Genomic DNA, 14,675 nt, shown 5'->3' on the forward strand with positions numbered 1-14,675 from the left:
GTGATTCTCCACAAATATTGGGACAGTGCAATAATAACCATCCCTTTAGAAGGAGTTTTCTGATATCATAAATAACACTTTTCACTTAAAATAGAATAAAAATTAATATGTGCCTTTCCTGTGGGCGTCCACCTCCGGTCCAGTGACAGTACTGCTTCTCCAATGCTTTTTCTTTTCTCAAACTTGAAGTTATGGTGTCACACACATGGTGAACGTTAAGGTTTAACATATGGACATTATGAAATGTCTTTCCTACAAATTTATTCTTACACTTTTTGGGCATGTTGTCATATTCTTGTAAGTTTGTTACTGTTAAAAAAAAAAAAAAAAAAATAGTTTAGTTGAAGGGGTCTCCCTGGGCAAAACTGGTAATGACCTATCCATTGGAAAAGTCATTGGTTGATCCGTGGCAGCGGAGCAGCTGGCAGAAATTCCATTGTGGGTGTTGTGACAGAGTAGGAAGCAGATAGCTTTGTCTGCGATGTATTTGGAGAACTGTAGGCACCATTCTCGTATAAATGAACACATGCTGTGCTTGCAGTTCTGCTTTCTGGCAGATACACTGCAGACGTTCAGTTTTCTGCTTTTTGCTTTGTGTGCCCTAATATAGTGTTCGAAGTAGTGTCTAAGTGTGGAGTCTAAGATTTCTGAAAACGTCTAAGTTGCCACCTATTTACATAAATCTCTTCATACTCCCTAGGAAACCAGATGTATCACAAATTTTTTTGTTCACATAATAAAATAATATGCCAAATTAGGGAAGGCAAAAAATTTGGGATTATGTGGCTAATAAAAATGAAAATTGCATTTAGCTTTGGATTTGGTGGTTTTATGTTTTCGCCTATCATTTTGATGGAATGGAGTTCATAAGAGGTGAGATGGCCAAGGATCCTTTCCTTTCCTCCCACTCCCTCTTCTCGTGCTTCACTTGACATGGCTGAAGCTTTTAATTAAATACAATCAAAGCTCGGTTTACCACGGCCGTCTTTCAGAACAGGGTCATGCTTAATCTGTTCAGCATCTGCTATATTAAGAGTTCATTAGAAATTAAAGAAAACAAGGTACATGCAACTGCTCATCCCCCGTCATATAGTTAAAGTATTCTAGAAGTACGAAATCAGGAGTGCTTGTGAGTCTCTAGATGAAGATGGGTAAAACTACAAACCAAACATTCTTTTATTGGAATAGTCCATTTTCCCTTAGATTTTGTTACTAAGTAAAGTTGACAACAATGATTTATTGAATTGAATTTGATTGTGTTTTTAATACTTTGTTCTGTAACTAAAATGAAGAGGATGCATTGCCATTCAGGCAGTACACTTAGGAACATGGAAACTTTATTAAAATTCTCCATAAAAAGACAATGGGCAGCAAGGGACATAATGATTGTGGTTGCAGAGATTGGGCCCAGGAAAGGAGGGGGCCAACATTATTGGTAGCATGCCCATAAAAGGGGAAGGCAATTAATTGCATGTGTATAACACGTATAATAGTGGAAAAGACAAAAAGATGTCTATGTTCTCTGTCTGTGCACATTCTATGATGTCAGTAGTGAAAAGGAGGCTGCTGTTGGACATTTCACTAGCAAAGGGGAGGCTGCCGCTGGACGTTTCACTAGCAAAGGGGAGGCTGCCGCTGGGCGTTTCACTAGCAAAGGGGAGGCTGCCGCTGGACGTTTCGCTAGCAAAGGGGAGGCTGCCGCTGGACGTTTCGCTAGCAAAGGGGAGGCTGCCGCTGGACATTTCGCTAGCAAAGGGGAGGCTGCCGCTGGACGTTTCGCTAGCAAAGGGGAGGCTGCCGCTGGACGTTTCGCTAGCAAAGGGGAGGCTGCCGCTGGACGTTTCGCTAGCAAAGGGGAGGCTGCCGCTGGACATTTCGCTAGCAAAGGGGAGGCTGCCGCTGGACGTTTCGCTAGCAAAGGGCAGGCTGCCGCTGGACGTTTCGCTAGCAAAGGGGAGGCTGCCGCTGGGCGTTTCGCTAGCAAAGGGACAGCATAGGACAGTCCCTGATATGTTTGCAATGTGTATAGTGAGACTGTATCTCATTAAACGTCTTATTCCGTTTTCACAGAATTTGAACCTGGCATACAACAGCATTTTCAGCAACTACCGAAACTTTGTGGGTCCCCCACACTTTAAAGTAATATGCCGTCTTCTAGGATACCAAGGCATTGCGGTGGTGATGGAGGAATTGCTGAAAGTTGTGAAGAGTCTGGTGAGTAGGTCTTTGCCTGTCCTCTATTGCTTTATGTACGGTCTGTATTTTGGGTTCTTTTCTCTGACCAGCAACTGCTCAGCTGGAACAAAGTCGCTGCATTAGTATTTTAGTAACAATAGATCTGCTGTTTCATTCTCACAGAATCATAGGTCACCATCCTTTTGTGAGTTGAGAAGAAACTTGGGTTACAGGACTAATTTACATTTAGGATTTAAGTTTTTGTACATAAAGTATAGCCACTTGACACGTCTTGCCTAGAATACAGAAGTAGGTTTATATCTGCTATAAAGGAATACAGTATATAGAGGCTGAGGCACATTTACTTACTAGTATACACACTGGTCTCAGTCGGTGAGCCTTGATGCATTAGCACTACCTTGCCACTTCAGTTACTTCCATCAACACCTTTACTCTCCGCAAGTCACATAAAAGTTGAAATTTACAAAACTAGCATTTACATGATGTCATTCAAAAGATGAATCTAATTGTTTTAGATGGATTAATGAAAAAATTGTGCTAGACTTGGCTTTTTATGTAATTCTGTGAAAAGACCGGAGCTTTTGTTTTTATTTTTTAAGTACTTAAGTGTTTTTATTTCTTAAGAGTTAAGTACTTCTTAACTCAATAAGGAGATGAGGGGAGATATACATTTGCTATTTGTCTTCTGCATGAATTATGTGTCTGACAATGGCTTTATACTTGTAGTTGCAAGGAACCATTCTTCAGTATGTGAATACTCTGATGGAAGTGATGCCCAAGATCTGCAGGCTGCCCAGACATGAATATGGCTCCCCAGGTTTGTTCTCATGTAATGTTTTCAGAAAGGCTCAATTCAGACGAGAACATTGTGTTCCTGTTTATACGCTCATCATAATGAAAATGTTGTGAGGTTAGAATTTCGTACTATTTGGAGAAGTAATTGCAGCATTCAAGGCCGGTTTCTCATACAATTAGAGCTGAAGTATTCATGTGAGAAAAATCAGTCTGTGTGTGGACCTTGACGCACACAGGAGGTGAATGTAGTTTTATAGTGAGTGAATGCTGAGAAAGGGGGTCACATATAATAGGCTGTTTTTTCTGATGGTGAAAGAACGCCTACAGGCATACTGGAATATAATAAAAGTAAGAGGTGTAATAAATGATACTTGACTGCAGTTACAGATGAGTAGCTGCCGTCGTTGTATATTATAATTTAAATATTTACCCATTTCTTTTAGTGATGCCCAAAAGGTAGCTGGTATCTTTCCAGTGTATGGTCCAAGCTGAGACTTTAGCTACATTCACATCACATTTTGGCTCTACGTTGTAAGGATAAGTCAGGACAGTTCCTGAGCTACACTTGCAACAGAGGACTATGACATATCCTAATGTACGCACACACTGTGGGAAACTTTGTCACGACAGTATATGTATATGTAAGTGCTCAGCACACACCTTGAGAGCTTTCCTGGTGCATATGCTGAGCATGTACAAAAAAACAAAATTTGAATGTATCTTTATTAGATCTGACTGTAGATCTTTGTCTTTGGGCAATTTATACCATATACCATGAATTTATGAAAGTGACTATTAATGGATTTTTAATGACCTCCACAAAGCACTTCAACTTTGTTAAACAAACATGTCCTATAACAACTTTTCCTCTATGACCATTAATTATTGGTGGTTTAGTTCAACTGCACCAAATCGTGATGTTAAACTATTAAATATATTTTAATTGTCATTAAATTGGCCATTGATCATCTTCTGTTTAGTTGTATAAGTACATAATAAGGTTCTCCGTACAATGGATGTGCAGCCTGTGTACATTGGCATACTAGAGTCTATACTTGAGAGCAGAAGACCCTGGCAAATAGATGGTGAAACCACAAACTTGTTTTCTTATTTGCTTGCCTATGATCTCCTAGTTGTTTATGAACAATTAATGGACATGAGTAGTTTGCTGAGCTGTTGACTTGTGTGAAATGCCCGGTGGCTTACAGAAGAACAGCTTGGCATTTTCATCAAAAAAATGCACAACTAGCTTATTGGACATCCCATAATCTGCAGCCTCATATACATGTCTCATTTATTTCATCAGGCTTTGTGTCTAGGAAGCCTGTTGAGAGCAGTCATTTAGAAGTCTGTTGGGTAAATAATTTTCCTTTCACATTTCTGTTACTGCTCTTCATTGAGCTGTCTGTCATATTGCGCTGCTTCTCAAAATAGCACAGCATTAACCTTCATGTCGGCATGGTTCTAGTGCTGCACCGAACAAAGCACAATGTCACTGACTATTCTTCCAGAGGATGGCTGGTTAAGAAGTCTACTGTTATATATCCTGTAATATTCTGTCATAGATTTTGGTGTTGAAACAAAAATGTGCACTGTATTTTCATCAAAAGTATGAATTATTAGTATTGCAGTATTGCTTTCTACACTTTCCAGACTTTTTTTTTTTCTTCCTCCACCCTCATCCCTTGGTCTATATTGTCCTCCACACTCGGAGATATCATAGTAGCTAGATTCCCCCAAACTTTAGATGTTTGTATAAGTTAGTTACCCATCCAACTTGACAGTCCTCTGCCTGGCACAACACGCACATGTTAAATGTCACAATGCCTGTTAGAGCATCATCTAAGCTAGAATTGTTGTACATCAGAGCATTATAGATTGGGCATCTGAGAAGCCACAGAGTTGTTAATTGGAGTGCAGCACACCAATACCACAAGTTTTAATATTTTCCCCGGCAACCATCATCCACAAACAGAAATTCTCTACTGGATAGACGTATTTAAAGTTCGTTCTACATTTTAGCCATTCCTTTTTAGGGCTTACAGCACAAACAGTGTTCTGCTGACGTAACTACCGTATATACTCGTGTATAAGCCAAGTTTTTCAGCACAAAAAATGTGCTGAAAAACGTCCCCTCGGCTTATACACGAGTCAATACACATATACTTAAAAAATATTTTAAAAATAATAAACTTATATACTCACCCTCCGGTGGCCCCAATGTGCAGTGCTGCTCCCCCAATGTCCGCGCGGGTCCTCTTCTGCTTCCGTGCCCGTCTTTTGTCCTCTATAACTTCGTGCTGGGCGCCGCCATGTTTTTCCCCCAGGCGGTGCTTGGAATGACGTCAGCAGCGGTGCGTCATACTAGGCGCCGTCCAGGGGAGAACAATGGCGGTGCCCAGCACGAAGTTAGAGAAGACAGAAGACGGGCGCGGAAACCAGAAGAGGAGCAGCGCTACACATCGGGGCCACCGGAGGGTGAGTATATAAGTTTATTATTTTCTTTTAATGCTGGGCAGTGTTGCATACTACTGGGGGCAGTGTTGCATACTACTGGGGGCAGTGTTGCATACTACTGGGGGCAGTGTTGCATACTACTGGGGGCAGTGTTGCATACTACTGGGGGCAGTGTTGCATACTACTGGGGGCAGTGTTGCATACTACTGGGGGCAGTGTTGCATACTACTGGGGGCAGGCTGGCTACATACTGGGGGGGGGGGGGTCTGTGACCAATGCATTTCCCACCCTCGGCTTATACTCGAGTCAATAGGTTTTCCCAGTTTTTGATGGTAAAATTAGGGGTCTTGGCTTATACTCGGGTCGGCTTATACTCGAGTGTATACGGTAGTTGTCTGTTTTGCTGGATCCTGTTACCATTGATTTATATTGTGAAATAAAGCATATACGTCAGGATATTGTTTTCGGACAGGACAGGAGTTACGAACCCAGTCTTACATTTGGATTCTTCAGATTTTCCTCTACTGTGGTTCAGAATACATCTACTTAATATTCCCCTTGTCTTTAATAATCTAGAAATACATTGGCCTATCCTAACAATTTAGAAAACCTAAAACAATATTATACAAATGATGGCAAGAGATGAACTTTAGACTGCTTGATAAAAGCATTATCCTCCAGCAGCTTAAATCGGTAGTGCAGCACATCATACACACTACATATAAAGCCATTTCATCATCTTAATCCTCCTACTGGCCCCATTCTTGACCTTGCACGCAATGCGTGTGCTGCCTTTCTTTTTATTTTTTTTATTTTTTTTTAGTTTTACTTTTTGGCTTTATACTAAAGATCAGTTTTATGTATTTGTTAGCTCTGCTGATAACCAGTGATTCAGGGCTAAAATGTGTCATCTGTCATGTGAGCCCTTCAGTGGGGATTTGTGAGTGAAGATGGGGCTGAGGGCCTAATCCTTTGTACTAATCCTCAACATGTTCCTGTATATTTTTTGCATAGAACAGAAATGCTGTATTCAGTGCATAAACCTTACAGCAGACAGTTATTCCACAAAGTCTGTAATTCCACAAATAAGTAATCTATAAGGGAAAGTCTGAGGGAAAGAGTCTTAGATTATATACTATACCCCAATGTCTGCTCCTACATGACAGCACATTGCACCCATAATCTGCAGATCACTATTTGAATAACAGGTGAATAGAATGTCTACTAAATCTCCCATATCATGCCATTAGGCTTCCTGAAAGTCATGCTTGATGTCAAGGGAGCTGACTACAATGTAGCAAAAGTGGTGTAGCTTTGCTTGTCCTATCCTAGAAAACTTATTAGCGTTTTTCCCAGAATCCCCTAGAGAAGCATTAATGACTACAAGTCTTCACACACCTACAAGGTGGACATAATTGGCAAAGTCTCTGTAAGGAGATTTTTTTCTCCCTAAATCTAGTCAAAAGCCTCTCACTCTAAACCAGTTCCCTACACTGTACTAATGAAACGCAACCACATCAAAAGAGCGCTGTCTACAGTTGGGGATCTATTTCTTCTGATATATATATATACTTTTTTGGCTTTAATCCCTCATCATCTAATTCCTGTAAATCATGCTTGATGATAAGGGGGCTAACATACAAGATAGCAGAAGAGGCAGGGTTTTCCTTGTCCCATTTTGCAAACCTTATTTGCATGTACCACATCTCCCATAAATCATAAAATGTTTTTGCACGAAGATAAAGAAGTAAGTTCATGAATTGTGTTCTACAGCTCAAATAAACATTGCTGACTAGAAGGCTGCTCCTGTTAGATTGTTTGTTAATATACCATATATACTTGTGTGTAAGCCAAGTTTTTCAGCTCAAAAATGTGTGAATAACTCCATCTTCAACTTGCATACTCACCTTGTGATGCTCCGCCCGGCTCCTCTTCTTTCTCCTCTTCACTGTTAGCAGAACGGGCAGAGACACTATAACGCAGCAGTGTCGCCACTGCTGACATCGGTGTGCTCCAGTGGGCATCAGAAGAGGAGTATGTAAGTTTATTTTTCTTATACAATGTGGGGCTGAGCATCACGTTAATGGGGGGGCGATTCTGAGCGTCACGTTAATGGGGGGCGATTCTGAGCATCACGTGATCGGGGAGGCTGCTGGCCATTTCATTAGTTGGGGGAGGCTGACCTGGTTTTCGGGCACTGTTCCCTGTCTCCCATTCTTTGCCCCGGCACCTTCTGGTCCCATACATTAGAGCTGCAGAACATTGGAGCCAGGAGGAGGCGGGATCAGCCCCTCCTACCTCCTCACATGATGTCTGCATGAGTCATGTGAGGAGATAGCTCTGTCCCTGGCTGGCCCCGCCCCCTCCGAGTCAGTCGGAGCCCGGGAGAAGAGAAAGTGACTGCAGGGGAGCGAGGGAAGGTAAGAAACTGGGGGACTGTGGGGAGCCTGGGGGACAGGGGGCCGACAGAAGGAGGCTGGGGGACAGGAGCTACACCTGCCTGTTCATTACGTAGGAGGGTCTTTTTGTCCCTTTTTCTCTTGCCCATAAGTTAGGAGGTATACATTGGCTTATACTTGGGTCAACTTATGTGTATATACCATATAAACTCGAACATTATATATCTATATGAAAGAAAGGTAACATTTTCTGTAAATAAAATGGAAAGATCCACAACTTTTCAGGAGAAGAAAAGTCCATTGATGGCTGCTTGGGTCATAGTTGTTTTCATAGGTCCAGATTTGAAAAATCTTTGACTGTGGCACTTGTAGGAAAGATGCACCTATTATGAGATATTACATAAAATGGGTATTCCCACGAGGACAATTTTTTCTGTACTCAGCATAACAAAACAACACATTCTTTAATTCACTATTACCAAAAATACAGAATTTCACAGATATAATTCCAACCTGTATCTATCAGTCCTGCTGTACACAATTTCAGTTGCCCCTTTACACGACCCTGTAACTTCTGATTTGGGGTCAGAGGCCATCTTGGATTTCTGTGTGACGGCCGTGCTACTGAGAGTGCAGTCCGTGTTTTGCTACTTTTGTATAACTAGCTTATTTGTGAGTGTGAATGACTTATTTTTTTGTCTTGTACAGGAATTTTGGAGTTCTTCCATCATCAATTGAAGGATATTGTGGAGTATGCCGAGCTGAAAACTGTGTGCTTTCAAAATCTGAGGGAAGTGGGCAATGCCCTCCTCTTCTGCCTACTAATAGAACAAAGCCTGGTATGTAGTAAAATATACATAGTCCTTTGTAAATGTTACACAAACTCTACTGCATCAGCATTTTTTACAAGCAAGTATCGACACATTCCTGATCAAGTGACCAAAGTCTCCAAAACTTGCATTTGTTATCAACCTTAGCTTGACAGAGATTTGACACATTTTAATTGCAGTGTTCTGAGCCAATATGCTTTTACACACATTTACAAGTTAGGCTTATTGTGCAGGTTCTTATCCCTATATGTTTTAAGGGAGCTATTCATTTGCAGGAGATGCCCCAGTTTTAAGTAAATCTGCCTAGTAACTTTTTCTTGTCCGCCCCAATGTGCCTTAACATTGGGTGTTCACCCAAAGTAATGAACTTAATTTTGTTGAGCTATTTCCAAAAGTAGTTTGTAGTACACAATGCATTTATACTTGGCGATTTCCCCGGTAATGACCAGGGGACTTGCTGCTGCTGCTGTAGTTGCGCATGTGTTGTCGCATTTCTCTCTGCAGAGCGGCATGCACAGGCTAGAGACTGTGCACGCTCTGGCTGCCTTGGACACTGCCAATGGAGGAGCGGTACATGCCGTATACGTGCACACGCTGATCCTTGGGAGTGGAGTATCCTGGGACTTGAAGTCCTTATGGGAATGATCTCCCTATTTTTACTCTTCGTTCCATACTACAGTAAAAAAAAGGTAAAACCCCCTCAAAACACAGTTCTTCCCTTAATAAAAAAAAATGAGTAGATCTAAATGATAGTATGAATTTCTAATGAGGATACTTAGATTTTTATTTTTTAGGTAGAACGGCTGTACAACACCTTTAAATTATAAAGATTCCAAAAAAGTAATAGGGCCTACCCAGAACCATCTTTGCCTGTACTTTGGTAAAGATGACTTCTGTCACAGAGTAGTTAAAGGGGTTGTCCACCTTCAGAAATAATTCATATGGTTTGTATATCTTTTCATACACCATTTTGCAATACACTTACTGTATCAATTGATCACTGTTTTCTAGATCTCTGCTTGCTGTCCTGCTATATAAAGCTACTGTGTTTCCTTCCAATGGATAGAAATCTGTGCATAGTCACACAGGTTCGCAAAAGCTTTTTATAGAAAGACGGCAAGTAGAGATCTTGATAAGGGAGGAATTGATCAGGAAAGTATATTGAAATATTGGGGCATATTGGGACAACTCTCCATGCATAACTTTGACAGCTGTCTCTATGACACAATCAGTGAGGAGACCGCCTCCTTGACTACTCTGTAGTGATTCTATGCTATATCCATCTACTCCTAATCTGACTTTGCAGTCTATAGACTTCAGAATTGCTGTCATGGTTGGATTTTTCTTGGTTACAGAACTCTCCTAATCCTTACCGTGTATATTGAGTTACATAGGGGAGTAGACATAATTTCCAGGGACCAGTTAAGAAATACGAATTTTCTCTTTTTTGAAGTCATTGCTGAAAAGAGTACCTTTCACCACCTGACCCATGTGGAAATAACCATGTCATTCTGTAGGGGCTGCTACACAGATTCAGGGACACTTAGAATTTTCCTTCTTGCCCCCATGGTTGCTGAGATGTCAGTCGCAGTATCTGACTATTATAATCCTCTCTACTGTCAGAGAGGAGGTGCTGGGAGTGGGCATGTGTTATGCTAATTTGACAAGTAGAAGATTATCATAACTTACAGCCCTTCCTCCGCTGACAGCAGAGAGGATTATGATGGTTAGATATCTTTACTGATATCTCTGGAACCCCTGAATGTGTGTTGCGGCCCCTATGGAATAATGCTGTTTTCTCCACATGTGTTGGTGAAAGGTCCTCTTTAAGAACAAAATCTGTTATTATTCCATTGTGTTCCTGTACCCTCAGCCTGTGTCATGTAGAAATGATTCTGTGTAGAGATAATGGCCAGCATAATTGTGCATATAATAGCGTGATCACTCCTATTGTGCTCCAGCAGTAGGTGTATTTGTCATGGTTATTGTGAGAACACAAATGATGCGTGGCCAGGTCACCTTGGCAGGACATTATTCTGCATCTACTGAATCCCAGGGATCTGAGAGCCCTCCTGCTGCGGGGATTACAAGAGATGTTATGATTTCTGAATCTGGGGCTGAATGATCCTGTAAAATGACTTCTAAGCACATGCTTTTCTATGCTCGCTGTAGCATAGCAACAGAATTAGCCGAGTCATTGGAGTGCAGCAATTTGGCTTCATTTAGCCGCAACATTAGACCCTAATTGATAGAAATGTGTATTTATTGGCTGCCTCCTTAACTAGTTCAGAATAAGTCAGGGCTTCATGCGTCACCAGACTACGCATATAAAATGATTGGAAATTGGAAATGACCTTATTGTTTCTGAAATGACCTTTCTTCTTTAGTCCCTAGAAGAGGTGTGTGACCTACTTCATGCTGCACCGTTCCAAAACATTCTCCCCAGGGTCCATGTTAAAGGTATGTTTCTGTATTTCGCTTGCCCCAGGTTTACTTCAGCTGATGAAGTGAGATAATTGTATTGAGATGGACATATTCCTAGTTGAGTGTTCAGATGACTGCACTGTTTATCATATTGTCATATTATCAGTCGCTTTTAACATGACATTTTAATGAAATGTGTCTGCGAAACTGCATATTCTACCAGCGGCAAAGTACAGAACTATGGTATGTTCACTGAATACAGGCTGGGATTATTACCTGTATCCTGTGGCTGTTACCTGCAGGGAAATCTCATCTCTAGAATCCTTACAACTTAACAGTCATTCATCAAAAAAAGGTTTATGTTCAAACAAACAATATTTTTTTATAAAAGGTATTCCTATTTTACAGGTTTATGGTACATGCACAGGATGTACCATAAATGTGTGCTAGCTGCACGTCCACATTATGAGCTGTATATATAGCATACATGTGTACAGTGCTAATAGCCTTGTAATGGGAACTTGTTATACATGTGGGTATGTTTTGCTTGAGGTTAGATAACTGTGGGGTTTTTTTTCTTTTTAAATAAATTGTCCAATATCAGAGGGGGAACGTCTGGAGGCAAAGATGAAGAGGTTAGAATCGAAGTATGCCCCTCTCCACCTAATTCCTCTCATAGAGAGACTTGGGACGCCTCAGGTAAGTGCTATGTAATGGCTAATATTGCTGTTTTCTATGTTATTGTGTTCTGCACAGTAAAGTGAATATTACCGGTAATAGAAAAAACTATGTACAAAATAAGACAATGGTTCAAACCTTGGGTAGGTTATACAAACAGTCCAAGTACCAAGCTCATTTTAGAGCTCAGCGTGTGAAATAATAGACCTTGAATGTCTACATTATAAACTGCCCATTGACTTTAGACGGTGGGCAATGCGGGACATAGATGGCAGGAGAAACAATGCTGAAAGACTGGAGACCCGCACCGCCTGACGTCCAAAGTCAGTTTGTGGATGGGATTGAGTTAAAGGGCGCCTTATTCTTTGCTTTGTATCGGCCATTCACATGAGCTGCAATTATTTCTCCTCTCCTTTATTCAGGGGTCCTGTGTTAGTGGAGGGTAGGAAAAAAGTTGCTCATATCATGGATGGTGATAATTTGATCTGATAAAAGAGCAATGTAGCACTATATATTGAATAAAACATTGAATGTTCCCTGACATGCACACAGTCCTATACATTGTGCCAGGAATAACCACACTGCTATATGGGGGCCTTGGGAAGAGTTTGCAGGGGAAAAAAAAACATACATTTTTTTCTTTTGTATGATTACAGCAAATTGCCATTGCCCGGGAAGGAGATTTGCTGACCAAAGAGCGTCTTTGCTGCGGTCTGTCGATGTTTGAAGTGATTCTTACTAGGGTCCGCACTTTCCTTGATGATCCTATCTGGCGTGGACCCCTGCCCAGCAATGGAGTGATGCATGTGGATGAGTGTGTGGAATTCCATCGGCTCTGGAGTGCGATGCAGTTTGTGTACTGTATCCCAGTGGGCACTCATGAATTCACTGTAGAGTAAGTAGCACTCCCTTCAGTACATTTAGAATGTATTATATACCATGTAGCTTCATATTTAATAATGAGGCCATTAGATTTGATAACGGAGTGTGCATGGATATATATCTCCTGAGGGCTAAAAATATTCGAGTGTGTATGAGGTCATAGCACACAATCATCAGCTACATTCATATGAATAAGGCCTGTCCTTGAAATTACTATGCACACAGGCCCATATGACAGATGTGATTGAAGTGAATAGTTCTTGGATTGTTCTCCACATGAATAACATGGCCATAGCCATTATTTCAACAGCTAGCGCATAGCATGGCTGGACATTGGTATACCGTATACACTTGAGTATAAGCCGACCCGAGTATAAGCCGAGGCCCCTAATTTTGCCACCAAAAACTGGGAAAACCTATTGACTCGAGTATAAGCCGAGGGTGGGAAATGCATTGGTCACAGACCCCCCCCCCCCAGTATACAGCCAACCAGCCCCCTATAGAATACAGCCTGCCCAGCTTGCCCCCAGTAGTATACAGCCAGCCCAGCTTGCCCCCAGTAGTATACAGCCAGCCCAGCTTGCCCCCAGTAGTATACAGCCCAGCCCAGCTTGCCCCCAGTAGTATACAGCCCAGCCCAGCTTGCCCCCAGTAGTATACAGCCCAGCCCAGCTTGCCCCCAGTAGTATACAGCCCAGCCCAGCTTGCCCCCAGTAGTATACAGCCCAGCCCAGCTTGCCCCCAGTAGTATACAGCCCAGCCTGCCCCGTGTAGTATACAGCCCAGCCTGCCCCGTGTAGTATACAGCCCAGCCCAGCCTGCCCCGTGTAGTATACAGCCCAGCCCAGCCTGCCCCGTGTAGTATACAGCCCAGCCCAGCCTGCCCCGTGTAGTATACAGCCCAGCCCAGCCTGCCCCCTGTAGTATACAGCCCAGCCCAGCCTGCCCCCTGTAGTATACAGCCCAGCCCAGCCTGCCCCCTGTAGTATACAGCCCAGCCTGCCCCCAGTAGTATACAGCCCAGCCCAGCCTGCCCCCAGTAGTATACAGCCCAGCCCAGCCTGCCCCCAGTAGTATACAGCCCAGCCCAGCCTGCCCCCAGTAGTATACAGCCCAGCCCAGCCTGCCCCCAGTAGTATACAGCCCAGCCCAGCCTGCCCCCAGTAGTATACAGCCCAGCCCAGCCTGCCCCCAGTAGTATACAGCCCAGCCCAGCCTGCCCCCAGTAGTATACAGCCCAGCCCAGCCTGCCCCCAGTAGTATACAGCCCAGCCCAGCATAAAAAAAATAAATAAACGTATATACTCGCCCTCCGGTGGCCCCGATGCGCAGCGCTGCTCCCGAAATGTCCGCGCCACTTGTCTTCAGGCTTCTGCGCCCGTCTTCCTTCTTCTGCGGGGCGCTGCCATTGCTCTCTCCTGGGCCGGCGCCTAGTATGACGCGCCGCTGCTGACGTCATGCTAGGCGCCGCCCGGGGGAAAAACAATCGGGGCCACCGGAGGGTGAGTATATAAGTTTTTTTTTTTTTTTTTAAGTAATTTTGACTGACTGACTGCCTGAATAGTGTATAAGCCGAGGGGACGTTTTTCAGCACATTTTTTGTGCTGAAAAACTCGGCTTATACACGAGTATATACGGTAAACTGCCTGCTGGGCTGCAAATTGGAGCGGTCTTTTTCTGTTGTCATTGGCACATGGAAAAGCCTCACGCCAGTGACACTTGGGGGCCCAAAAGCAGACGTTCGTGTGGAGGAAGCCTCACAGTGTGTTAGTGAATTGTATGGAAGACCTAATAGGGGTTAGACTTCACCCACTGACAATTGGGTATAGTGTTAATTCATCTATCGAAACACTAACCGGTTTACATCAGAACTACAAAATGAGTTGGTTAAAAGAAATCTACCGTCTTATTGTAACTTTAATACTGACTGCTGCTGAAAGATTTCAGTATACAGCGGGAGGGGGGAAGTGGCGAAGAAGAATGGAGGCGGCCACAAGTGCATCAGGGGTGTGTA

The 14,675-nt window shown here is 42.8% G+C and overlaps 1 protein-coding gene across 2 annotated transcripts in view; it reads left to right on the plus strand.

Annotated features, from left to right (window-relative positions):
• Positions 1-14,675, plus strand: part of CYFIP1 (cytoplasmic FMR1 interacting protein 1) — a 66,334-nt gene that overhangs the window by 49,129 nt on the left and 2,530 nt on the right. For both annotated transcript variants that reach the window (XM_072135670.1, XM_072135669.1), the window contains exons 24-29: positions 2,071-2,214; positions 2,923-3,013; positions 8,556-8,686; positions 11,065-11,137; positions 11,706-11,800; positions 12,436-12,674. In XM_072135670.1, the coding sequence (XP_071991771.1) occupies positions 2,071-2,214; positions 2,923-3,013; positions 8,556-8,686; positions 11,065-11,137; positions 11,706-11,800; positions 12,436-12,674 (773 nt within the window). The remainder of the gene's footprint in view (positions 1-2,070; positions 2,215-2,922; positions 3,014-8,555; positions 8,687-11,064; positions 11,138-11,705; positions 11,801-12,435; positions 12,675-14,675) is intronic.

The sequence above is a fragment of the Engystomops pustulosus genome, chromosome 2 (genome assembly GCF_040894005.1).
Source record: "Engystomops pustulosus chromosome 2, aEngPut4.maternal, whole genome shotgun sequence".
Lineage (NCBI taxonomy): Eukaryota > Metazoa > Chordata > Amphibia > Anura > Leptodactylidae > Engystomops > Engystomops pustulosus.